The sequence below is a fragment of the Cydia strobilella genome, chromosome Z, assembly GCF_947568885.1.
Source record: "Cydia strobilella chromosome Z, ilCydStro3.1, whole genome shotgun sequence".
NCBI lineage: Eukaryota > Metazoa > Arthropoda > Insecta > Lepidoptera > Tortricidae > Cydia > Cydia strobilella.
Window position 1 is genome coordinate 38,883,677 of NC_086068.1, and position 27,502 is coordinate 38,911,178.

The following is a 27,502-nucleotide window of genomic DNA, read 5'->3' on the forward strand; positions in this document are numbered from 1 at the left end:
CACGAAAACGCATTAGAATACCCAGCAAAGGTTGCAAAAGATCAGAGCCAGTCAATAACAAAGAGTTTAATGACACGCCGTGAGATTTTGCAGCTGCGTCGTGTACCGTTCGCAACTTATTGGGTTTATTTGGGTTAATCACGCCAAAATGAGGAAGATACCAAACAGGACGTCCAGAAGCAGGGCGAGAAGAACATTGTTCAGCGTATTCTTTGGGTAACATATGAATATTGCGACGATAACGTTTAGCATGGCAAGGATCTTTAACCATTTTCTTTTCTAAGCTGAGGAATCTGGACAGTGCTAACTTGTAACTGTCAGGAATGTCCAGATTATCAGCCTTCCATAGCAATCCTACCTCAAAACGGCCACCCGGCAGACGGTGAGCTGTGCTCTCTAGTGCTTGTATGGCACGCTCATCTTCAGCATCGCGGGCCTCTTTTTTCGATATACCAATCGAATCGATCTTAAATTGCTCCCTAATAAGGTGTTCTAGAATAAAACAATCGCTATCGGAGTCAGGCTCGCTTACTGTGATATGGTTGACAACGTCGATACGTTTAGTCTTGCTGCAACCGAAACCAAACAAAACCCAGCCAAGAGCTGTTAAAATAGCTGCAGGTTGTGTTTTGGTTCCTTTACGCACGTCTGTAGCGAATGACAAATGCCAATTGGGTAGGTAAAGTTTTTTGAAGATAGTATTCGTCATAAAGATCACGGAAATGCAGCTCTTTTATTTTTTTTCGTATTATTTATTAAGTATATTTTTTTAAGTGACCGAGATGACGTTTGTGAAATTTAATAGCAGATCAGGCACTAATGCCTGTGCACGTGATTTAATTGATGAGATAGAAAAAAAAACGATGTCAACTGTCAGTGTCACTTAGCTGTCATTGCCGAACAATGTTAATAACAAAATGTTTAATGTATGTATTTCACGGATACGTACAGGAGGGCCTTTGCTCCTCTAATTTCGGCGGCATTGTGCTTATCACTGTTATGATAATAATTTAAAATCATAACTAGGTCCATGTGGGGCCAGTTTGTAGAATCTGCTCGCATAAACTCGCTCATTCTTCTTGCAAAACTAAGTCCAAGGGTCAGCGCAGGGGTCGGGTCGTCGTAAGGGAAGAAAACGTTGTCCAATAAGCAGTGCCAATAAGTTGTCAAAAGTAGATTCAATCTTTGTCCAAATGGGAATCAGAAGTCCTTGGGTCGTGCTGAGGTCGTCAAAAATCTCAATGATAACCATATGATAACACTAAATCGCAAGGTAACAGAAAGGGTTGGGCCGTTATGTCTGTTATTTTTCGGCAATGACAGCTAAGTGACACTGACAGTTGACATAGTCTTTTTTTTCTATCTGATCAATTAAATCACGTGCCTGTGCACTGCTCCTTGTACGTGAGTGATCTATCAAGGGTAACTCCAAGGTATTTAGGGTATTGGTTATACCGTAGCTTTTCGCCGTTGAAATAAACCGTAGGTTGGTAGTTAGCCACTAGGTTGCTTAGATGGAAACATGTTACCTCCGTCTTGGTTACGCTGGGAATTAGTCGCCAAAACTTAAAATATTCTGCCAGCCTGTCTAGATCCGCTGTAAGGGTTTTTTCCCCAGAAGAAAAGGATTTGCTTTGTGCGACCAGTGCTATATCATCTGCGTAGATAAATTTATTAGCTTCCGTTGATGGTAGGTCGTGGATGTAAAGATTAAAAAGCTTCGGTGACAACTGTGAAATATGGGACTACTTACGGGAATAACGGGATAACATTGAAAATACGTGCTACCAAAACTATATGTATTTAAGGAATGAACATCGGAAATATAGACACATGTCAACAGAAGACATAATCATCCTACATGCAGTATGCATACATCACACCCTCACACTTATTTTAAGATAACTATACTGCATTAGAGAATTTACATTAATAAGCAAAACAATCAATCAATAAGCAATCTTCATATAAAAATAACATAACAGTTTTAATCAATTTCCGGCATAGGGAAGTATCTAACGGGTTTTAAGGGCCGACCATAACTACTAGTAGCCGCCTGGGCTCTCGGCAACGGTACCGCTTGTTCAGCAGCGGCCGGCGCGGGCCCGTGCTCATGCGCGGCCGCGACACTCGCCCCTGCAGTGTCGGCCGGACCAGACACCTCACCAGACGTATCCCAACTGGGCCACACCAACTGAGTACCAGTACCATTGTGCAAACTGTGCTTAATTTGATCAACATGTTTTTTAACTAGCTTACCATCCGCCCTTTCCACCATGTAATTCCTAGAGCCTACTACTTCTTTAATTGTACCCTTTACCCACCTATCCGGATTTGCCTGTTCACGCATGTGCACCAGGTCCCCAACTTGAAATTGACGTTCACGACCCCCAGCTGCTCTAACTTGCCGCTCTTGCGCGCGTTGCACGGTACGCTCCCGCTCCTCCCCTCCACGAAGTAAATCTAATCGGCCGCGCAGCCTACGTTTCTGAAGCAACAGTGCAGGAGAATCGCCCGTAGTGCCATGAATTGCGTTTCTGTACGCCATCAAATATGCTTGCAAGGCTAAGTCGATATCCACCCCCTCTCGCTTTGCTTTCTCGATTGCTTTTTTACAGAGCTTTACGGCGTTTTCAGCAGCGCCGTTCGACGCGGGATGGTAAGTCGGTGTCAGTATTTTTTTAATGCCGTTTGATTGCAAGAATTGATCATATTGTGCGCTACAAAATTGAGGGCCATTATCCGAAACAATCGACCTAGGCAAACCAAATCGAGAAAAAGTTTCGCACAAAACTTTAATTACCGATGAGGAAGTCGTTTTTACAATCGAAAAATTTCGATCCATTTAGTCGTCGAGTCTACAATAACAAAAAAAGATTCGTTTTCAATAGGGCCTAAAAAATCAACATGTAGACGCGTCCATGGTTCTGTAATATACGGCCAAGGCTTGGGCGGCGCCCGGGGCGGCGCGCTGCTCTCGGCCACGCACGCGGCGCACTCGCGGCACACGCGCTCCACGTCCGCGTCGATGCCGGGCCACCACACATAGCTGCGGGCCGTGCTCTTCATTTTCACCATGCCGACATGTCCAACATGTACTTCTTGTAAAATTTTATTTTGAAAAACAGTTGGCACTATCACCCTATAGCCCCATAGTACACATCCGGCCTCCATGTACAGCTCATTTCTGCGGATGTAATATGGTTTAAGACTCTCATCGTCACAATAAGTAGGCCATCCCGAAGCAATATACATCAAAACCTTTACTAGAATGGGATCTTTGCACGTTGCTTTCTTAATATCCGTGCTTGTTATAGGTAAAAAGTTTTGGACGTAATTAAGATAAGTTACCTCCGATCGTACCGTTCTATCGGGCCCGGTAATCAATCGCGACAAGGCGTCCGCTGCATTTTCTTCACTCCGCACATACTCTATGTCGAAATTATACCCAGACATGATCACCGCCCATCTCTGTAGTCGACTCGCAGCCATGGCAGGTATTCCGGCTTTGTCTCCAAAAATGGTAACCAGCGGCTTGTGATCCGTCTTCAAAAGAAATTTCCTTCCATATAAGTACTGGTGAAATTTTTGAACACCATATATAATCGCAAGTGCCTCTTTCTCAATCTGCGAATAGTGTTTCTCAGCTGAACTTAGCACTCGACTCGCATAGGCAACAGGCCGCTCGCCACCCGGCGTGCGGTGCGCGATCACGGCGGCCACCCCCGTGCTGCTCGCGTCCGTCGTCAGCACCAGCGGGAGCTCGCTCGAGTAGTGCGCCAGCACCTCACTTGACTGTAACATTTTTTTTATTTTGTCGAATGCGGCCTGACAATCTTTACTCCATACGAACTTAACATCTTTTTTTAGTAATTCATACATCGGAGATAATATCGTGCTTAAATTTTTAACAAATTTTGCGTAGTACATTATCATTCCAAGAAACGATCGCAACTCCGAAACATTTTGTGGGCTCGACATTTTATTGATAACCTCAACTTTACTTGAGCATGCTGATACTCCTTCTCTAGAAATAACAAACCCTAAATATGTGACCGACTCTGCAAAATAAGTGCACTTCTCTTTCTTTATTTTCAGACCGTACTTTTGCAATCTGTCAAAAACCTGACAAAGTATTTTTAAATGTTCATCGTCGTTTTTCGCTGTTATTATCACATCATCTAGATAGACCCCAATCGTGGGTAAGTCAGCAAACATTATACTGAAATAGGCCTTTATGGGTATTAATTGTGGTAAACTTCTTGGTATCATCCAACGGAAATTGCGCATAAGCCTGACTTAAATCGATTTTTGAAAATTTGTCCCCGCCATTTAATTTTACTAACAAATCGTCTATCCTAGGCAGAGGATACCTATCTATTTCTAGCCATTTGTTGAGCGTAAGTTTATAATCAGCACAGATACGAATCGAGCCGTCCGACTTGACTACTGGTACAATTGGCGTGGCCCAGTCCGAACACTCGACCGGGGTTATGATGCCGTCACTCACCATCTGGTCCAGCGCGCGGTCGACCGGCTCGCGCAAAGCGAACGCCAGGGGGCGCGCGCGCAAGAACACGGGCATCGCGCCGTCTCGCAGTCGAAAGCCCACCGGCTCGCCCGTGTAGCACCCCAGCCCGTCTTCAAAAACCTGCGCGTATCTGGAACTGAATGAATGCAAATCAAATTTACCTCCCGTGACTATACTATTACACTGGAAACTATCGCGGTGTACAATATCCAGCTCCTCCATCCATTCGCGACCAATTAAAGATGTCCTTCCATCATTCATGACATACAAATTGAATTCCCCTACCTTATCTTTATATTTAACAAAAGGCCTTATTTTGCCTACAACCGTTACGGGCGGACCGGTGTAATACCGCAAAAACAGATTAGAATTTATTAAATCACAGTTCTTAAACATTTTATGATAGCAATCTAAACTAATACACGATATACGGCTACCCGTGTCTATCTCCATTTCCAATTCTTTATTATTAACAAGTAAGGTTAACGTATACGGTTTATAGTCTTTTGAACACCTTATGTTATAAATGGGAGTAATTACCTCGACACTATCGTCGGTATCCGAATCATTTACTTCTTCCAAGTAATTGCCGTCTGTGTAACTCGCGCCGCCCGCGCCAAGTTTAGGGCACATTCTTTTGAGGTGGCCTTCCCGATTACATACACGACATACGTATACGCGAAATTTGCATCCGGCTGCATCATGTTGTCCGCCGCAAGCCCGACAAGTCGAGCGACTCGAGCCTCTCCCGGCGCCGCGGCCGCGAGCCGCTCCGCTAGCCTGACCCGCGCGCCACTGGCCCGTGCCCGAAGTCCCAGCTGCGCCCGGCGCGCCGCTCCCGCCGGCTGCGCCATCGCCGTAACGGCCTCGCACTCGCTCGCCGCTTGCCGCTGCCGCGCGTCGTCCCTCGCTGCGGTGAGTTTCACTCGTGACAGCATGACATTCCACTGCACCGTCGTCGTTCGGCCGCTTGCCGTTCATCACTGCCGCCGCGTTCGTCTCTGCCGCTTCTAAGGCGGTGGCTAGTTTGTAAGCTTTTGACAATTTAATGTCATCTTCCGCAAAAAGTCTCTGTCTGATCGTCTCGCTAAACAATCCACAGACAAGCTGATCCCTTAAATTCTCGTCTAATCCCGTCTTGAAATCACACGTTCTAGCTAACTTCTTCAAAGCTGCCACGTAGTCCGAAATAGACTCACTTTTAGTTTGCGTTTGTCGAAACTTGTACCTCTCAGCTAATATGCTAGGCGTTGGTTGCAGATGTTGTAGCATAATTTTATTAATGTCATCATATTTCAATTCGTGTGGTTTCTTTGGTGAACAAAGGGTTACTAACAGTTCATAAGTAGGGCCGCCGATTAAGGTAATTAGTGTAGCAACTTTCTTTGTTTCATCAACACTATTGACAACAAAATATTGTTCAAGACGGTCCACGTATGACGACCACTTATCTTTGTTCTCGTCGAATGGTTCAATTTTACCGACCGCCATTTCGCCCACACAACAGAACACGCCGCACTTTTATATTATACAAGGTACACAGCTCGTGCAAAATCCAACATCGAATACCACGTAACGCGAGTCCAGCTCGTCGCCAATGTGAAATATGGGACTACTTATCTTTAAAAAAAAAAAAATATAACGGGATAACATTGAAAATACGTGCTACCAAAACTATATGTATTTAAGGAATGAACATCGGAAATATAGACACATGTCAACAGAAGACATAATCATCCTACATGCAGTATGCATACATCACAACAACACTGATCCCTGTGGCAGACCATTATTTAGTTTCCGTTTTTTACTTCTGGAATCGCCTAAGAAGACCTCAAACTCCCGTTCACTCAACATGCTATTAATTAGATCCGCTACCTCTCTGCTTGGAATAACGTTGAGCACCTTACTCATGAGGCCTTGTTTCCACACTGTGTCATAAGCAGCTGTCAAGTCTATAAAAACGGCTGTAGACTTGAGCGCTTTCTGGTATCCAGCTTCGATGTGGGTCGTAAGGCCTAAAACTTGATCCGTGCAACTTCTTCCAGGTCGGAATCCAGCTTGTTCAGGTGGGGTGACAGCCTCTATGAATGGCTCTATTCTGGTCAAAAGAGCACGTTCAAGAAGCTTCAGTTGTCAGCTAAGAAGTGCGATTGGTCGGTAGCTCTCTGGTTGATTTTCTGGTTTTCCCGGTTTTAGTACTGCAACCACCTTTGCCAGTTTAAACTCTCGTGGAAGTCGGTTGTGCCGAAGAATGAAAGAAAACAGTGATATTAACCAGCTTATAGCGCCCGGGCCCATGTGTTGAATGAAATCGTTATAAACCTCGTCTGGACCTGCAGCTTTGTTGGTTTTTAATGTTTTAATAGCTATCGTTATTTCGCCGATTTCAAACGGTCTGGCAATGTGTTGGTTCCTTGGGGAACTCTCTTTAAGTGCTTTGAGGTCTTTTTTAATTTTTTTGGTAAAAAGTTTATCGCGCTTGGCTCTCGTTACTTTTACCATGCGATCGGCGATGGCGTCTGGTTTAACACTGCTACTTTGCTTTCGGTTGTGTTGCTTTCCTGTTAGGCTGTCGAGAACCCTCCACGCCTTACGGCTCGAACGCTTGAAGTCCATAGCTTCTACTGTTGCCTTCCACTTGTTATGCCGGGCCTTGTCTAATGAGTTCAACAGCTGTGCCCCAGTGCAGTGGTCGCCAGTTTTAGTACTTCTAAAATAGTTCCTCGCTCTCTGAATTCCAGCCAGGAATATACTCCTTTCGGTAACCTCTCGGAATGTTAGACTTAGCCGATTTCAGTACAAGCTCCACAAATTTATAATTTGACGCTGAAGGTTCCAGACATGCTGTCCTAAGGCTTTTGTCGAGCTGTTCTTCGAAACCCTTCCAGTTAGCTTTCCCATAGTTCCAACGTGGTAGTGGCATTGAGTTTGTTAGGGGTAGCTTTAGTCCAACATGTAGGACAATTGGACGGTGTTGGCTGTTAGGGAAAGTCTGGAGCACTGTACGGTAGCATGGCAGTGGTTGTTCAAGATGATCTTTGGAGACAAACGTAAGGTCGGGATTGTACTCTTTCTTCCATCTAGCGGAACGGAAGGTGACCCTGTCCTTGGCGTTGTAGACGAGATGCAGACCACAGACGTCAGCCCACTGTGCCAGAACTTCCCCATTTTCATCAGACTGCTTGTAGCGCCAGTTAGTATGTTGGCTATTGAAATCGCCCGCAAATACGCATGGATGTGGTTGGGTTGATGGAAGGTTCTGTGTCCATTTCACACTTGGAGGTTTGTAAATGTTGGTGACAGTTAGTTTTCCGATCCGGATAGTGATGGTGAAAATGAGATCTCGGTAACTGGCGTCTACCACTTGGGCATCGTTGAGGTTGGACTTTACATAGGTTGCTACACCGTAATTAGGATGGTGGACCGCTTTTACTTTGGAATATCCAGGAAACCGCCCTCTCCTCTCAAGATCGGAATCATCTTTGGTGTGGGTTTCCTGAATGTTAACTATGTCTATCTTGTTTTCATGCAGTAGCTTATGTAAGTAATCACTTTTTGCAGCACTTATACCTTCTATATTAATCTGCAAGATGCGAACAGAAGGTCCGACATCTCTAGTTAAAGTGCTCTGAGAGCAGCTGTGCATTTGTGGGCCCGAAGATGAGCCAATCGCATTTCCAAATGTATTCATCGCAATTCTTGCAATCTTTGCCTATATGTTTCGCCTCAGGTTTGTCACTCGTTTAGCACCACCCTGGGGACACGTGCAGGGTTGTGGTAGGTAAATCGTCCCCCACATTTACATAATGAACAATTATTGTTAGTATCATTATTATTTAATGATGTTGGAATGCTATCGGACGAATGATTATTTTCAGCAATAATGTTTACTCTGTCCCTACTTGGTAGTATGGTCCGAGAGCTGGTGGAAATTTGGAGTAGGTCCTTGAGGCAAGCTGAAAATTTGCCTGATGCTTCTCCTATCTTACCCTACCTCAGCACTACAAGTCTGGCTGCAGGGTAGCGGGTCTAAACCAACCTACAAATTTTTAAAGAATTTTTTTTTTGGTGCCCAAAAAAGGTTCTTGAGGCAATCAGTAATTTCTACAAGTGAAAATTGAATATCTAAATAGTCATAAAAAAATTATGCCAGACGATTAGGCCGGGTCTTTAACCTTGCCAGACGCGTGCAAAATATTTTTTGAAAAAATTCAAAAAAGGTTCTTGAGGCAATCTGTAATTTTTACAGGTTAAAGTTAAGTATCTAAATAGTCATAAAAAAAATAAGCCAGACGATTTGGTCGGGGCCTTCTACCTGCCAGACGATCTAGAAAGTTACGTATGGCACTTACTCGTACGCAAAATTAAGTTTGTTCTCCTGTAGAAATGTATGCTAATACAAAGTTATTTTTGTAGTGCAGTAAATTAAAGGTAAACGGTACAAATTTGGATGTACGATGTGATTATGATTATGAATATGTGTATATTTATGATAAATTAGTTAACGTAATATGACTGAATTTATAATAATGTATTGTAATGTATTGTAGCGACTAAAAATAATAGTGAGTAAAAACCGTACTTATCTAAATATTTTGAATGTATTGTAATTTAAAAAAAATACATGTATATGTAAAATAATACAATTTAAATACAGAATAGTAATGTGTTCTAATTATTATAATGTGTAAATTTTTTATTTAATTAATAAATGCTTAAACAATACAAATAATAATGAAATAATAATACAAATAAGATGATGATGATGATGATTGTTTCATGTCCAGATGTGATAGGTTATTAAGTGCGTGGAGTGTTAAAAGGGGGCGAGAATTTTATTATTTTTGCACTACAACGCACGGTTTAGAAGCTACAGCCATATATTATTTTCTTTTTTTTTATTGTTTTTAAAAATTTGGTTATTTTTGCGCTACTACGCACAGTTTAAGAGATACAGCCCTATAAAGCTTTTTTTTCTTATTTGTGATTTAAAAAAAATAGTAATTAGGGGTTTCCTGATGGGAAGCAAAAATTTCATAATTTTTGCGCTACGGCGCACGGTTTAGCAGATACAGCCCTATAACTTTTTTGTTGTTTTTTTTTGTGTTTTTTATATATCACTTATGGGTTCCTTGAAATGAAACGAAAATTTGATTATTTTTGCGCTACGACGCACGGTTTTGGAGATACAGCCCTATAAAGTTTTTTTTGTTGTTTTTTTTTATTTATTTTTTATTGTGTTTTATTTATCACATGGGTTTTTTCAAAGGGGAACGAAAATTTGATTACTTTTGCGCTACGACGCACGGTTTAGGAGTACAGCCCTATAAAGATTTTGTTTATTTTTGCGTTTTTTTTTTAAATATTAATTAAGGGTTGCTTACGCGGGAAAGAAACTGATTATTTTTGCATTACGACTGAAAAAAAAAATTCAGCTGTTTAGCCTGTTCGCATGAACACAGATGCCATGTTTACATTAAAATTAAAAAAAAAATACTTCCCGGCCTAGGCCTTCAATTTCGTATGCAATTCCTTTACAGTTCTCTCGAGTTGCTCCGCCCGAAACATGATACTTTGAAGCCTGTTTTGATGCACATGAGGACAATATCTGTGCCTCCAGTGTAAAAGTCGAGTTTGTCCAAATTACAAATTTTGGCAGTAAGAGGTTTATTTCATAAAACTACACCTTTTGTGTTGACACTCACAGCCTTACGACTTCTAATTGCTGAGATATCGATTGTGCAAAAGGGTTAAAGTTTGCCAAAATGCTATACTATTATGTTCAAAACGATTTATTTTCATATTATCTCGTTTAAAAAATCGGTATTTAAAAATCGTGTTACGAACGATGGTTAAAGTAAAGTTTAATCTTAGTGAATAAACTACATTTCAAGGAACATTCGGTGTAAAGAAATTAAAATTCACTTAGATCTTTTTCAACTACCGGGTCTAGTTCGTGAATAACGGTAAAAATTAAGTTTTTTATTATTTACAGACAATTTTTAGGACGTCATGATGTGTAAAGGGGTATAAATTTATTTACTTTGGTCGTTTTTCACAATCTAGTTTAGCTAAATTGAGTTAATGAATAGGATTCGCGGGGTGCCGAAGAGGGGTCGGCGGCGCGTACGCCGCTCGGCTCCCGAGACTCCCGAGAGTCCCGCTCGTGACTTCATGACGCATGCCAGCTTTTATAACTTCAGTGTGCTATAAAAAACTGAATTCACTGCGAGAAAATTAAACGAAAAAAAAAGGAAAATTCTTGTTCATAAGTAGAGGTAAGTGAATTCAAATATTAAAAAAAAAAGTCCTGTAGAAGAAAAGACAACTGGAATGAGACTGATTATGAAATAATTGGGAAACAAAACAAAAAAGGAAAACAAAGATGGGGAAGAAAAACCAAAAAGTACAACTGCCCTGTTGTACTGAACCATTAGCAATTTCAGCAGAAAAATTAAAGATACCTATTCACTCTTTAATTACATGAATATTCTGATTTTTCATTTGGTTTTTTTACCATCGTACTAAAAAAATGCTATTTTGAATTCCCGAAATGGTTTCTTTACACAATACAAAAGTTAAAAAGATTTTAGCAACACTAGAGAAAGTGCAGTTTAACCTTTTCACACATTTATTGTTTTTGTGAAAAGGGATATAAGTTTTTTTTGACAGCCAATATTTCTGTTACTTTCACAAAAGTCAGTTCAATTTAAATGAAAATTTATAATTCATTACCTAAACTATCTAGTCTAAACTAAAAGCAAAACCCCAATTTTTTTAGAAAGAATCCAGAGAAAACACGGTTAGAAACGTTTTTCGGCCATACTGAAAAATGACACTTTTTGAGTTTAACCCTTTTACACTGGAGGCACAGATATTTCATTGCATGTTTGAAAAAAGAAAATTAAACGATTAAAAACGATTATCGTTCCAAAAACTTGTTATTTAACTGTCCAGCGAATAAAATAATTTAAATAAGTTATAGTGACGTCACAAAGTTTATGACTCCCCGTTCCCTTTGTCACAACATGTTACATTTTCTTGACACCCTCCCCCCCCCCCTTAAACGTGTGATGATATTAATTTCATTTCATTTATTCATTTATTTCAATCAACTTAGGATCATAATATATTACATTATAACATTACATAAAATTATTATATTACAGTTAAGATTAAAATTAAAGTTAAATTAGACTAAAATTATATTAAACCCCTAAAATAATTAATTAATTATTTAATTAATTATTTATTATTTAATTATATTATATGACCCCTAAAGATGAAAAAAATACATGAACACAGCCATGCACGCCATGGTACATTAAAATTAAATAAAAAGGCCTTCGTCATAACTAATGAACTACCCATGGATCTACAATAGAGATACAGCTGGACATATTGTCGCTAATTTCATAATATGTAATATGCCCACACCCTATTCATACCCATAATTCTATACGCATAATTATCATAAATATACACATCTTCATACTCACAATCACATCGTACATCCAAATTTATACCTTTCTATCTTTAATTTTCTGAACTACAAAAATAACTTTGTATTAGCATACATTTATACAGGATAACAAACTTTATTTTGCGTGCGAGTAAGTGCCATACGTAACTTTCTAGATCGTCTGGCAGGTAGAAGGCCCCGACTAAATCGTCTGGCTTATTTTTTTATGACTATTTAGATACTTAACTTTAAACTGTAAAAATTACAGATTGCCTCAAGGACCTTTTTAGAATTTTTTGATAAAATATTTTGCACGCGTCTGGCGAGGTTAAAGACCCGGCCAAATCGTCTGGCATAATTTTTTTATGACTATTTAGATATTCAATTTCCACTTGTAGAAATTACAGATTGCCTCAAGAACCTTTTTTGGGCACCAAAAAAAAATCTTTAAAAATTTATAGGTTGGTTTAGACCCGCTACCCTGCAGCCAGACTTGTAGTGCTGAGGTAGGGTAAGATAGGTGAAGCATCAGGCCAATTTTCAGCTTGCCTCAAGGACCTACTCCAAATTTCTACCAGCTCTCCGTCTAGTAGGGAAATCGGCCGGGAAATTATAGCCGTCGCGTAGTCAACAGCGCCTCCAAATCGGCATTGCAGGTCGACTTCGCGCGAGAGGAAATCGGCAAACATTTCAATTTTTGAAGCGCTACCATTGCACGAATGAGCATAATCCAACCACCGCGGACGCAGCAGCGCAGGCAGCTTGCTCCATAGTGCTTGAAATAGCTCAGGCGAGCGTAAATGGTCGGGCTTATTTAACATGCGGATAACCTCTACGCAGTTACGAATACGACTCGCGAAAATCACTAGATCCTTTACCGTCGTAGCTTACCTTAGGTAGGGCACGCACCGCTGTCACTTCATGCATGACGACAAGCTCGGAACCGCGCATCGAGCGCGGCCACCACCGGGCCGGGGTCGCGGGTCGCGGGCTGCTGCCAGCAGACCCGCCACGGCCTCGCGCGCCGTCCCACGTAGGGCGCGTGACAACCTAGCTAAATTTTCAGTAGGCGAGAAACTATCTGCTTTGTTTTCGTATACTCTTTTTAAAGGTAACCAATCTAAATATGACTTGCCGTCAAAGGTCGGCAGTTCCGTCTTTGTATGGTTCACTTTGTTTATTAACTTATCGAGCGAATTTACTAAGCGAGTCTCTCCTCCGTCTTCAGGGCGATTTTACTCAGGAGAATTTTCATATGCCGCGGCAATCGCGCCGTGCGGCTCTCTCGGTCCCAGTGGCTCGCGCTGGGCCGCAATATCGTCAGACCTGAAGGTGGGTTGGCACTTAATAAATGTTGCTCAGTGGTATTAGGAATCGTATTATTCAACCATTCCTGTACGCTTGTACGACTGCGCGTGCCATGGCTTCCACGTCGGCTTGGCCCCGCCTTTATGGCGGCGAGACTGGCTTCCAGTTCGAGATCAGCAACTTTGCGCTCACGCTCTGCCGCTTGCCGTTCGATTTCAGCCTGACGGCGCACATGTTGCGCCCTCGCCTCCAGCTGGCGCGCGACGAGGCGTCGCTCGCCACGCGGGAAGGTGTCGGCCTTGGTTCGTGAAGGGCAGGGCCCGCGCCGCCTTGCTACGCGAGCGGAGCAGTGTCCCTCCCGATGGCTTCACCGTCTCCCTTATGAGCCGGCTCACTCATTGCACTTTTTGGGCGCGTTATCATTTGATATATCCAGGTAGAAGAACAAATTTTATATACGACTGAAATAATAGGCACTGGTTTTTAGGAGAAAACAAAATGTAATGTAAAAAATAGACAAAACCATAAACATAAAATGCGTACAAAAGGTAAATTTATAAAAAAGGTTGTGCAGTCTTGCACAGTCAGAATCTTAATAATGTCATAAATAAAAAAGATAATCAATAAGGTCGAAGAAGGTATCATACTATTTATTACCTCAGGAGCTATTAACACATACAGGCTGCTCCAAAGTAAAAAATCGTAATTTGTTAATTTCTTCGTAACCGCTACACCGGTTGTTATGATACTTGGTATACTGATTCTAAATACCCTAATGCATATGTACCTTTCGGCTTTGTCCAATGGCTAGGGACATCCTGTATAATCGTGATATAATAGAGAGCATTTCAGTCGAGTACCGTGTTTAAGAACCGAAGCTTGCTGAGTTGCTTAAGTAAAGTACGAGATTATAAAGCTTGATTATATCACTATTGTATACAATATTTTTTCTACGAGACAAAAAAAATACTTTCAACTAGTAGATTCATATAGGTAAACAAACCAAAAGTAGGTACTCGTATACAGCTAAGATACGCGAGCGGAGCGATACGCCATCGTTGGTTAATTAGCATTGAATCGAGTCTCCTTAAACAAGAAATATTTGATCTAAATGTACGAAGTACTATTTTCAATATTTATATAATTGATTACGATACAAGTGTGGAAAAGAGGAAATTCGAAATGAGTGGCGATAAATTAAAACCCGACCCCGCAGGGAGTGTTTTAAAACGACACGAGTACTAGTAACGTAAAGTAACTTTTTACAGTACATATGGCCCTTTAAACTTTCGACATACGCACAAAAAGTGCTCTTTTATGCACTAGTGTGAGAAATATGTACTGTAATAGTACATTTGAAGGGTACACTGAAAGAGCATGTCTAGTCACTTTAGTAATATTTTGAATAATCGCGGTTTTAACATTTGAAACTATGTAAAAATGCATGGTAATTCCGTGACCAGCACATTTTTAAGTTAAAAAAAGTTGTGCTACACATATATTATACAGTGGTAGCAAAAGATATAACTAATAGTTCATTAAGAGCTCTACATTTTGAAATGAAAATCTCATTTTCCGAAAAAAGTGACTAGATATGTTCTTTCCGTGTACCCTTCATTTCGACGCTAGTGCGGAAAGTATGTCATTACTTCACGAGTACCGAGATATACTCGAGAGATACTCGCCTACGGCTCGTGGCAAGACTCGGGACGAGTGAAGAGTGACATTTCCGCACGTGTACCGAACGACGTTTTTTAATAGTTGCGAAAAAATAACGAGTAAGGAATAAAAATAATATCGAATGTTGCCTTTGGAAACTTAAAACATGCTTGCAGTAAGGAAAAACGCCTCTTCTTTGGCAGGCGTTTCGGCAGCTATTCCTACCTCTACCTTCCTAGCTATTCCGTTCCATTCAGACAACTAATTAATACGGTTTTCAATATTCAATATTAAAAAATAAACGTGTTATAATGATGAAGAGGTAAGTAATAAAATATGAAATATGTACCTTTCACAGCCGACAAAAAGAATGTCCGTTTAAATTTGAACCGTGACACGTTATCAACAGAGTTAAAAATCTTAACTGCCATAATAACGAGTTAGGTTCGTGATCGGCTGTGAAAGGGTTAAATTAACAGTAGGTTATTATGTTTTATGTACGACGTTTTTAAGGTAACTAATATTAACACTCATCAATTAGTAGTCATGAATTGGAACAAGTATACATTTAAAAAAATTGGAAAAGTAAAAAGCACTAGTTCGCGAAAACCAACTTTCCGCACGCTAAACAGCTACGTAAAGTAGCACTTTTTGAGCAACTGTATTAAAAAAAATCTTATGCTTGAGTCGGAAGTGCCATAGACTATCCAACGCTAAAAAGAGTAAGGTTGTAGTGTTGCAAATGAAGTAGAAAAATTACATTATTTGACGCAGTCCGAACTTTTTTATAAGTGGGAACGCCGTTATAACGAACGTGCCGTTGCCGAAAGGCAAAGAACCCACATAGCGACGTGGCACCGCCGCGCCGCGCCGCGCGGCACGGCGGTTGCGCGGCGCGGAACCTTGTGTCACGGTGTACCATTAGTACATAGGTAGTTGTACTAAGTATACTCCGACGGCGCTATGTTTGCACAGACTTGGCAGTAAGTGACAATGTACACATATCCCATTACTTGACGTATAACTTGGCATCAAAACTTGGCGTGGTTCGTCTCTAATCTCAGATTATTGTTTTTGTGGGCCAAAGGCTCAACAAGTCAACAGTTTATGAACTGTTGGGCACATCTCACAACTTATTTTCACCAACTTCATGGCGTGGACCATTCCATAGGATGGGAAGCCCCATCATCAGGATCATACACAATAATATTCAAAAACAATATGTTTTTAACAGTCTTTAATTCATAAATGTTTTCCGATTTGTAAACTAGTAGGTGCTATAAGTACGCGTGCACTTACTTCATTGAATAATTATTTTGTTCCAGCAACGGAAAAGGTGTTGCAAAAGATGGCGCAGGAAGTGGACATGCACAACAAAAACGCCTCCGAGTTTGACAAGAAGTACGGCAAATACAGAGATGTAACGTGTCACATACAAAGCATAGTAGATAATGTCAAGTGAGTCAACATAATTCGCTACTTACACAAATACAGAGATTTGACGTGTCACATACAAAGCATAGTAGATAGTGTCAAGTGGGTGAACATAATTCGCTACTTACACAAATACAGAGATGTGACGTGTCACATACAAAGCATAGTAGATAATGTCAAGTGAGTCAACATAATTCGCTACTTACACAAATACAGAGATTTGACGTGTCACATACAAAGCATAGTAGATAGTGTCAAGTGGGTGAACATAATTCGCTACTTACACAAATACAGAGATTTGACGTGTCACATACAAAGCATAGTAGATAGTGTCAAGTGGGTGAACATAATTCGCTACTTACACAAATACAGAGATGTGACGTGTCACATACAAAGCATAGTAGATAATGTCAAGTGAGTCAACATAATTCGCTACTTACACAAATACTTGGTTTCTCAACTATTAGCCATATTGCGAGTTGGTGAATACATGCGTAGGTAGTGTAGGTTTTACTGAACCTACATTTACTATGGAACTTATCCTGAAATCACAAGCAGTATGGAGTTAATGGTTTAAAAGGCCTGACGTACAGCTGGCGTAAGGGTGGCTAAGGTGTGAATCTCGTGTTTTTTCTAGGTTTTATTTAGTTTCATCTGTCCCGTTGTCTTTCCCTATGTAATCAAATCTTGCAAGGTAAATTTTGATCTAAGTACTTCCCATTATTTGATTCAGCTGAAATTTTTCACATACTTATGTAAGTTGGGTGACGATGCAATATTATGGTACCATGGAGCTGATCTCATGATGGAGACTGGGGGTGTCCATAGAAACTCTGTGATAAAACAACGGAACCTCAATGTGTTTGGGTTTCTTAGAATTGTCTCGAAGTGTATTAGTTGGATGTTGAAAGATATCATTCCGCGCAGACGAAGCCGCGGGCAAAATCTACTATTTATACTTGGTCAAGCAAATCTTGTCAGTAGAAAAAGGCGCGAAATTTAAATTTTCTGTGGGACGATATCCCTTCGCGCCTGCATTTTATAATTTGCCGCCTTTTACTACTGACAAGATTTGCTTGACCAGCTATATATATTATGTATAATACCTATTTGACATTTGGCATTTGAATATTGGTATTCGCTGCACGATTAGTAGTGGTGGTCGGTGATCAGGTGATGAAAGAGTCCTCGTAGTGGGTACGGACGGACGGATTGATGTTGTGTTGTCGCAGGGCGCCGCTGTTGGGGCTGGAGTACCTGGTGGAGCACCCGCCTGAGCAGGCGCACTACGAGCCCTCCTACACCTGCACCTTATGCTCCAAGCAGGGACACCCGCGCACCATCATCAACCACATGACCTGCTTTTGGCACAGATACAACTATCTTGTAAGAATGCTTATTAATTCATATTCATTTACTAGATAACTTTTAGATTTTGTACTTTACGGACGCTTAAAAGGCGTTTACGATAATCCCCTATTTCTATCATATCCTGAATTCATGAGTTTTATATACTTATTTCTTCCAGCACTCCTCGCCTGATACTTGAGTAGGTATGAAACTTAGGAAGTAGAATTTCGGTCAGATAACCAAATTGACAAATCGCTTTCGAAACTCCTACGGGTTTCGTATAAAAAAATAAATTTTGAACAATTCCATTGTCTATAGTATTTTTCACATGGCTTGGCTACAGTGGCAGCTGTTGTCTCCATACCAAAGAGGATATAATAGGATAGCTCAGTACTGTCATAGTAAATTTTGTAACCACTGTAAATTCACTGCCATCTATCGACACACGATTAAAACTAAAAAACCGGCCGAGTGCGAGTCGGACTCGCGCACCGAGGGTTCCGCACTTTTTAGTAATTATTGTTATAGCGGCAACATGATGATGCATTTCTGTTGCCGCTATAACAACAAATACTAAAAACAGAATAAAATAATTATTTAAGTGGGGCTCCCATACAACAAACGTGTTTTTTTTGCGTAATGGTACGAAACTCTTCGTGCTCAAGTCCGACTCGCACTTGGTCGGTTTTTATTAGTCTTTTTTTGCGTAGCCTACGCGGCTTAGGGGGTTTTAATTAAGAAATAAGGCCGATCTTTAAGAATAAATGTTTGTACATACATACATACATATAATCACGCCTATTTCCCGGAGGGGTAGGCAGAGACCACGGATTTCTACTTGCTACGACCCTGACATACCTCTTTCGCTTCCTTCACTTTCATAACATTCCTCATACACGCTCGCATTTCCCCGATCTGATCAGAGAAAGTCCGCCGAGGTCTGCCCCTTCCAACTCCCGTTTCTACCTCTCCCTTATACACTCTCTTTGCTAGCCTTCTTTCACTCATTCTTTCCACGTGTCCAAACCATCTCAACATACCTTTCTCAATTTTTGTCACTACATCTTCGCTCAGTCCACACTTTTCCCTTATCACACTGTTTATCCCTTATAAATGTTTGTGTAATATCATAATATGCTTTCACCTCCGGAAACGTCAAAATGCGTAGTTATTATTGATTTCACTAATTCACTTGTAACAGTTGTAACTAAGGGGTGCCTATTCCACCTGTCCAATATCTTACTCCAATGTGTATTTGCATCTCACATTTTGCCTAATGAGAGAGTGAGACGTAATGCACAGTGGACCAGAAAATTGAACAGAAAAGACTGGAGAAAAGTAACCTTCCTGAAGTAGGTAGGTAGGGTAGGTAGGTAGGTATAGGTAGCAGCATAGATATTATAATCCCACATAGAACGATTGCATTTACCGGTTGTTTCCGATATCTCGCGACCAATGACTGGAATGATATCCCTCCACCTGTAAGACGGCTCAAAAATAAGCAAACCTTTAAACACCAGTTTAAAAAGATACTGCTTGAAAAACAAAAAACAGGGATACCATACGGCTTTTTGGTTGCAGATTTCAGGATCTAATCGGTATAACTAAGAGATCTTGTACCTAACCTTTCGCGCTTTTCACTCTTATTTTATGGCCACTTCTATTTTTATTTCTATGTTTATGCTTATTTTCTGTTTTATTTATGTATTTTATTTCAGAACTTTCTAACACCACTCAACTACACACTTTTTACAGTACCGTATACTTATCACCGTCATATTTACCCAACTGTAACGTGATCTGGGTTCCGGCAGAATATCAGTGCTTCGCTCAATAGAGTGGAGCGTATAGCTGAGTCGGAACCCTTTTGTTGTTGCTGCAATGCACACAGCGTACAGCTAACCACTAAAAACTAATTTTTCGTGTTTAAGACGATAGTCGCTGATGTGTCCTTGAGCGTCTCAGCGTCTCTGTACCCGCACCCCGCTCACTGCGATCGTACGTGAATTTACCACAACGAGGTTCAAAGAATAAGCTACAGCCCAGAGGCGCGCGGTTGGCGCTATACGCGTATTTGTGTATCTTTTGCAGATATTTTGTCGTTTGAGTATGAGTAGATCATGCGTTTAGTGGAGGTCGTAAATTATAATAAAAATATATTCCCTTATGCATTATACTTTGCAAGCCTCAATTAGTTAATTTGTGTTTTATCTGTTTCTTACAAATAAATACCTAAGTCAATTTGACTGATTAAAATTTATAGCTAGAGCTTGGTATGTAAAATTGAGGTGTACAGTGTGTTTATTTTATAGTCATTTTTTTATCCGTAATAAATAAATATAAATAATGCCATTAATAGTTAACTTATAAAATTAAGTACCTACTACCTAGTCTACCTACATATAAAATTTTGGGAACTAGTGTTAACTAGTATTATTTTTCGAAGTTCGAAGTTTTCTCCAACATTACGTGGGAATATCATTCGTGGGAAATTTATATTACAAGCGCGCCACAACCAAATCAGCGCTCTGCAGTTTTTTTATTTTTTGGCCACAATAACTCCGATATAGTGGTTAATGGCTATGTATGATGAACCCCCGTGGACGTCAGCTGCCGCTCCGTTGGTGGGTTGAGGAATGGCAGCCAGCGAAAAAAGCAAAAAAAAATTGTCATCTCCCGCATGATACTTTGTCAGATGATAGTTTAGATGCTAATGTGAATAAAAAAATCGTCAGCCGGTTGTATCTCGGTGGAAGGTCAGCTGGTCACATAAACATGTAAAAAACAATCTTTTCAGTTATCGCATCCCATTTCATTATACTTTGTCAGATGGTAGTTTAGAATTTAGATGATATTGTTAATAAAACAAATCGTCGGCCGGTTCTATCGCGGTGGAAAGACCGTCAGCTCTTAAAACATTATTGTTAGTTTTAAAATAATTTTTTCCCTTCACCAGCTCGGAAAGCCGTCTTTTATCCTTTAAAACAAGCGGGGAAAAACGCATTTTATCCACTAGTGGGGAAAGTAAATTGACCTTGGATAGAGCGTGTTTAAGTAGCTTGACAGATAACAAAACGTAAAACGCTCATAATAATGGCTCGTTCGATATTAATTATCATTAAATAATTGGTTTGAGAATCTAATAAAAAATACCAGATTTAACTTTATTTAATGATTTTAAGTCATAAACCTTAAAATTCCATAATAAACGTTTGTTTTTTAATAATTATGTTAAATATAATTCTGAACGCACAAGTTAAGTCGATGCAATTTCAAAACGCATCATTGACATTTCATACGTCAGAAATGTCAACATTGTCAACAAAAATTTTACTTAAAAACTTCTCACGTAAAAGTACAGAATTTCCAGAGTTTTTTGTTATAATATCGTACAAAAATGAGTGATTCCAGTTGATGAAGATGATCTAACGCCTGTGGATGTTGCACTTTCCTCGCTATAGTGAGGGGAAAAGTTTTGTGTTACACACGGGTGCAAATGTATTTTACTTCTCGTGTGTTAAAACACTCGCTAATACAACTTTGCACCCTTTTATAACAAATAACTATAATTGATAATTGATTTAGCCGTTAAGTAGTAATAACCAAAGTTAGCCGCAAAATGGCCCGTTGTATTATTTTTATTACGGTGAAACTATAAATTTCAAGAAAAATATTAAATGTTACAATTGTTGAAAAATAAATAAAGATTTATAGCTATATATTTTTTTCATATTTTTTTGTTTACCCATTTAGAAGAAATACGCTCTAGACCGTAACAGTAAATAAGTATATATAGGTAGTTTCTGAGTTAAAGAGGTAATATTTACCATTATAATAATTTACCACCTCCACGAAATGCAAGGTATATTCGTATCTGAACAAGAAAACATTTGTAAAATACGAACTAACTATTACATTATAGCATAGGTACTAGTATTATCGTTGCGGTGGTAAGTAGTACGTTTGATTTTTTCCTTTCGCCTTAATTTTCGCCTTTTTGATTTTCTCACAAGTCAGCTGTGAAGGGAAAGTATATTTTAGAGTAGAATAAGCACGTAGCCGACGCACATAGGCAGGCCAGACTCGATTATAAAATGTATGTACTTTATGGAAAACCTAACTGTGGGGCAGTGTTTGAAAAGATGTGTTTGAGTCGCAAGATTTTCGAATCTAGACTAAAATTTTGCCAAAATAATCAAGAACAAATTCGTTTTGATATACTTGCCTCGCAACACTCCAGAAAACAATTTAGTAAATTTTGGAAAAGTACAAAAAGTTTGAATGGTCTAGTGGGCTTGCCTGCGAGTGTCGATGGGTTAAGCGACCAAAAATGTGTAGCCAATGTTTTTAAAATACTCTCGCCGCGCATCTTCACAAAGTGTGGTCGGTGATATGCTTACCACTAACTATAGTAATTATATACCAGTACAAATTACTAGTGAACAGGTTGCGGATGCTATTAAGAATATGAAAAGAGGTAAATCACCTGGCCATGACGGGCTTAGTATTGAGCACCTCCAGTACGCGGGTGGTCATATTGCCAGGCTGTTGTCAATGTTATACACCTTATGCATAAGGCACGCGTATTTGCCATCTGATCTCACGAAAACAATAGTTATACCGCTTGTTAGAAATAGTACGGGTGATCTTTCAGATAAAACTAATTACAGGCCGATTTCATTGGCAACGGTGCTGGCAAAAGTTCTTGATAGAATCTTAGACGTGTACTTGAGTCGGCAAATTAAATTAAATGATGCCCAGTTCGGGTTTAGAGAAGGTTTATCGACAAAAAATGCCATATTAGCTTTGAAACATACTGCTAACTATTATGTCGGTAGGGAAACGCCCATCTTCGCCTGTTTCTTAGATTTATCTAAGGCATTTGATTTAGTGTCTTATGATATACTTTGGGCTAAGTTAAAAGAGATAGGTATTCCGCATGAACTGATAGGTATATTGTCACATTGGTATCTAACTCAAATTAATGTAATTAAATGGGCCAATGCCTTTTCTGATCCATATACACTCAATTGTGGCGTAAGGCAAGGTGGGTTAACCTCGCCTAGACTTTTTAATTTATATGTAGACCAGCTGATCGGCAGACTCAGCAGCATGCATGTCGGATGTAGAATCGATAACACAAGTGTTAATAATATCAGTTACGCAGATGACATGGCGTTGCTGAGTCCGTCGGTGGCTGGTATACGCAAATTATTGGAAGTGTGTCAAGATTATGCGGTACAACATGGTTTAAAGTATAATGAAAATAAAAGCGAATTTATGGTAATTAAAGGTAGAAATAAGGGTCCGGCAAATGTGCCTCCTATTATGTTAAACGGTACTGCTTTAAACCGTGTTAACCAATTCAAGTACCTAGGTCACATAGTGACAGAGGATTTAAAAGATGACATGGACATGGAGAGAGAGAGGAGGGCGTTGTCGGTTCGTGGCGGTATGTTGGCGCACAGGTTCGCTAAGTGTAACACGGAGGTCAAAATTACTTTATTCCGAGCGTATTGCCAATGTTTTTATACTGGCGGCCTGTGGGCTAATTTTAAGCAGAAGTCCTTTGACTCTCTGAGGGTCCAGTATAACAACATTTTCAGGGCCCTGGTGAGGCTCCCGCGATACTGTAGTGCCTCTGGCATGTTTGCGGACGCGCACGTAGATGATTTTTATGCCATTATGCGGAAAAATATAGCATCAGTGGTACACCGTATACGTGGGAGCTCCAACGGGATCCTGAAAATGATAGCCAACAGGTTAGATTCGGTTGTTTTGGGACGGTATGTCGAATTGCATGTTCACAAACATGCAGTTCGATAGATCGGCCACAATAATTTGTAATTTATTAGTGTGTAGTTTCATGTGTGTAATTTAGTGTAGGTACTGTTCTGTAACATAACATAGCCTGTAAGTTAATACTAACAACTATGGACTGTAACTGTCTGAAAATAAATTATTTTTATTTTTATTTTAAAATTTAAACTTAAAAATGAATAAATAAATATCTATATATACAACGTAAATTGATAGACTATATTTATCAATTAATTATTGTTTTGTTAGGAATCGAACTTTATTCAAAACGTAAAAATGGCAATATGTCCGCGCATGTTAGAAAACTTTTATTTTTATATTTCAAATGAAGCTTTCTCAAACACAAGTGGAAATATTGACATTATTTTCATTATAATAGGCTGCGAAACACCGTGTTAGGCGCGCTAAAGCGCGTCAGAATAAAATCAACTTTCTGCAGTTATTTAGTCTTTGGCCACAATATCTCCAATTTTATTGCACTTGGGCTCAGCACAAGCATACAGAGTACAAGGAAGGCACTGAGCGACGAGCGACACAGCCTCCTCATCTCAAAGCTAGCACACGACTGCCGGCCACGCTTTTTTCGAGCTGCATACGCACGAAATGTTGAATAATATTCGATTTCTTTAAAAAAATATTATTTTTTAACATTATGAAACGTTGCATTTGTAGTGCCTGTTAAAACATTTATTTTAGGTTAAAAATAACTTTAATCGAATAAACCGTTTAGGAGATATAAGCAAAGTTAGTCGCAAAACGACCTGTCGTAATGTTCCTTTTATGGAGAAACTATAAGTCATAGGGAAGAAGTCAAACGTTAGGAATGTTGTACATAAAATGAAGATTAATATATATTTTTTTTCATAATTTTTTGTTGAACCGTTAAGCAGATATATACTCTAGAAAGTAAGAGTTTACGGCCAACAATAGCGACTAGCGCCTTAAGTAATTTTTTTTTTGTTAATTTAATTTAGTACATAAGTTTTGTTCTGACTGCAATGTACCTACTTATAACATTGTGTGTTTTGCAGCATCCAAATAAACGTTTTATCTATCTATCTATCATAATAATCCAGTAAAGTAATGCATACCGGATAAGTTAAGTGAGAGTAGATTGATCTGCAGGTGCGTCACTTCGCGAAGGCATGCAGCCTGATGACGCCGTACCGCGCGCAGCCCAAGTACCGCGAGGGCGTGGCCGTCATCATGAACCGCCTGGCGCAGCGCATCGAGGACAAGCACGGCCGCCAGCGCCCCGTGCACATCGACAAGGAGGAATATGAGAACGACAAGTTAGAACCACCCCACACACACACTACTTACTTTCAAAACTTGTCTTCATAAACGTATCGCTATCGAAGCAAATTATAGGTAACAGAAACGCAAAAAATCCATAGACAAGTAGTGCACTGCCTTATGGGAATATAGTTCAGATCCGAAAACCATTTTCAACTTTTAGTATGTTGTTGGGCATGGTACTGGGTCTCCAAAACTGCCGGGAGACAGCGGCGCCGGCCATCTACTTCAGCGGAATGACGTCATCAAAATGACTCCCGCCTCGTTGCGAATATTGCATATTGCACCCCAACTATGCATTGTACATACACGTATGGGGTATTAAATAAAAGCCAATTAAATGTTCTATATTTTATTTATACACTATTTACCAAAATATACAACAGTTTAAGAGAAATTCACAAAAAAATCGAAATGATGTAAACAAATATTTGATTATTCGGGTTTTACAACCAAACCACAAGTCGGACGTTAAAGTTATGTACTATAACATTAAAGATGACGTCTCAAACCTCACACTGATACCAAAAAAATCAAAATCTGACCAAAAATTAGGAAATTATGCATCAAAATGTAGGTATTTGCTAGAACAAATGCTTTAAAGTTTAAAAAATCCAAATTGGTAATTTTCAGGTTAATCCACTTATACTTCTAGTATGTTATTAGCAATATGACCCCGTTTCTTAAACTGCCGGGAGACTATCTCTATTGTCCCTGACTGACAAATAATGACGTCATACAGATAGTCACGGCCGAAATTCGCAAAATGTAAATTATAGCTATACCATGAGACTAGGGCTTCCAAATACCGGACATTAATACCGGTATTGGCAACTTCAATACCGGGATCCCGGGATTTTTTTGAAAAAAATAGGAACCAAGTAAATTTGAAGTAAAAATACCAAATTTTAATCAAATTCTTTTTTATTTTGCATGCGTGTTACAATATATAGTATTTTTAACAATGATATCACTTAATAATAAGCCTCTTTTTCTCTCTATTGACTAGTTTCTGCACTTGCAGCTCAATCGAAATCAGAAACATTTTTAGTATAAAAGGTTAAATGATTTTCTAACAAATAAAGTAGCACTTACAGTGCATTGTATAAAAGACAACATCTTCTAAACCTTCGCTAAATCATTGTACTAAAATTTACTTAAAATATAACAATTAAATTTGTTTAAGTTAATTTAAGGTAATTGTACAATAGTGATCGATGACACATGTTGAATTTTATAACAAAATCTAGTAACATAGATAGCAAAAAAGAGCAATTTATCACAATAATGTGGATATTAAAATAATATATGGAAATGATAATAAAATACAAAACAGTATTTAAAAGTTTCAAAATTGAAAGCTTTTCTTAACTTTCAAAAAGGAATAAAGTAAAGATACCATTCGATTCCTTGCATTTTATACAAGGAAAGATTGTATAGCAACTATATGCATAAACGCAATATTTCACCGACAAAATCGCAATCTTACTTATCTTCCATACATTCAAGATGGGCTCTCAGTGACCTTGACGTCACGTTCACTTATCGGTTGGTTAGGAGCGTTTCGCGAGTGAAATACGACTTTCGGACTTTGACTATCATTTCTGACTTTTGTATTGATTTAATGCAATGGGTCCCATATAGTCATTTGATCCAAAAAACAAACCTGATCGATTGATACCATTAAAAAAAATATTGTCATCTAGCCTATTGAAATGCAAAATAAATTTATAAATTTTAAAATCAGTAAATAATTAGCAATTTCCCCATTTGTAATGTAATAAAAATCAGTCTACAACTCGAAACACGCGCACATTTAAACAAAAAATCAAAATTCAAGTTCTAAGACCCATAACAGTTATAAGTGTTTTTTTATATTCAAAGTATTCAAACATTAAACAGTCTTACAAATCTTACAATACAATTTAAAATCAAGTGTTTTTGTGCGTCAATGTCATTAAATATTAATTTTGTTTATTCTTTAAAAAAAATTATCTATTGTACTTAAGTATTTAAATTTAAATAAATAAACCCACGTGGTATATTTCTCCCTTCGGAAGAAACATGACATGAGTTATAAACCATTTTGTGACTTGATCCTTTTCGAGTATATCTAATAAACAAATAATATATGCATTGTTGTGAGATTTAGATAAACGACAGCCGGCGCCAAACTATAACTACAGAGCTTACGTACACATCAATTCACGTTATAAGCACTAAGAACCGACTGGCTACATCATGTTACCGCTCCACGTCGTGTGCGCAAGACAGAGAATGCTGTCGAATTGTAAAACGAGAGGAAGACGCAAGATCTATGCGCGCAAAGCTTTGTGGTGATGCCGAATTTTAACGTTTCGATGGGTAGTTTACGTTTGTTTTTCATATTTTGTTAGTTAATAAAAATACCGGGATCCCGGTATTTCAAAATTAAATACCGGTATTGAAATCTACCATAAAAAAGGCGGTATCCCGGGATCCCGGTATTGGAAGCCCTACATGAGACACACATACACGTGTGTTACATGTAATGTAAGGTTTTTAAATGTATTATGATTCATCTATACATTGTTTGCAAAAAAAATATGATTTAAGAGCTATAAACAAAGAAATACCACTTTTCATGAAAAAAGTAGGTG

General features: G+C 39.2%; 1 protein-coding gene across 1 annotated transcript in view; it reads left to right on the forward strand.

Moving 5' to 3' along the window:
* LOC134754818 (uncharacterized protein CG7065-like) overlaps window positions 1-27,502 on the forward strand; it is a 156,234-nt gene that overhangs the window by 25,363 nt on the left and 103,369 nt on the right. Inside the window, exons 5-7 of the mRNA XM_063691206.1 lie at window positions 16,289-16,421; window positions 17,630-17,783; window positions 24,693-24,859. Of these exons, the coding sequence (XP_063547276.1) occupies window positions 16,289-16,421; window positions 17,630-17,783; window positions 24,693-24,859 (454 nt within the window). The remainder of the gene's footprint in view (window positions 1-16,288; window positions 16,422-17,629; window positions 17,784-24,692; window positions 24,860-27,502) is intronic.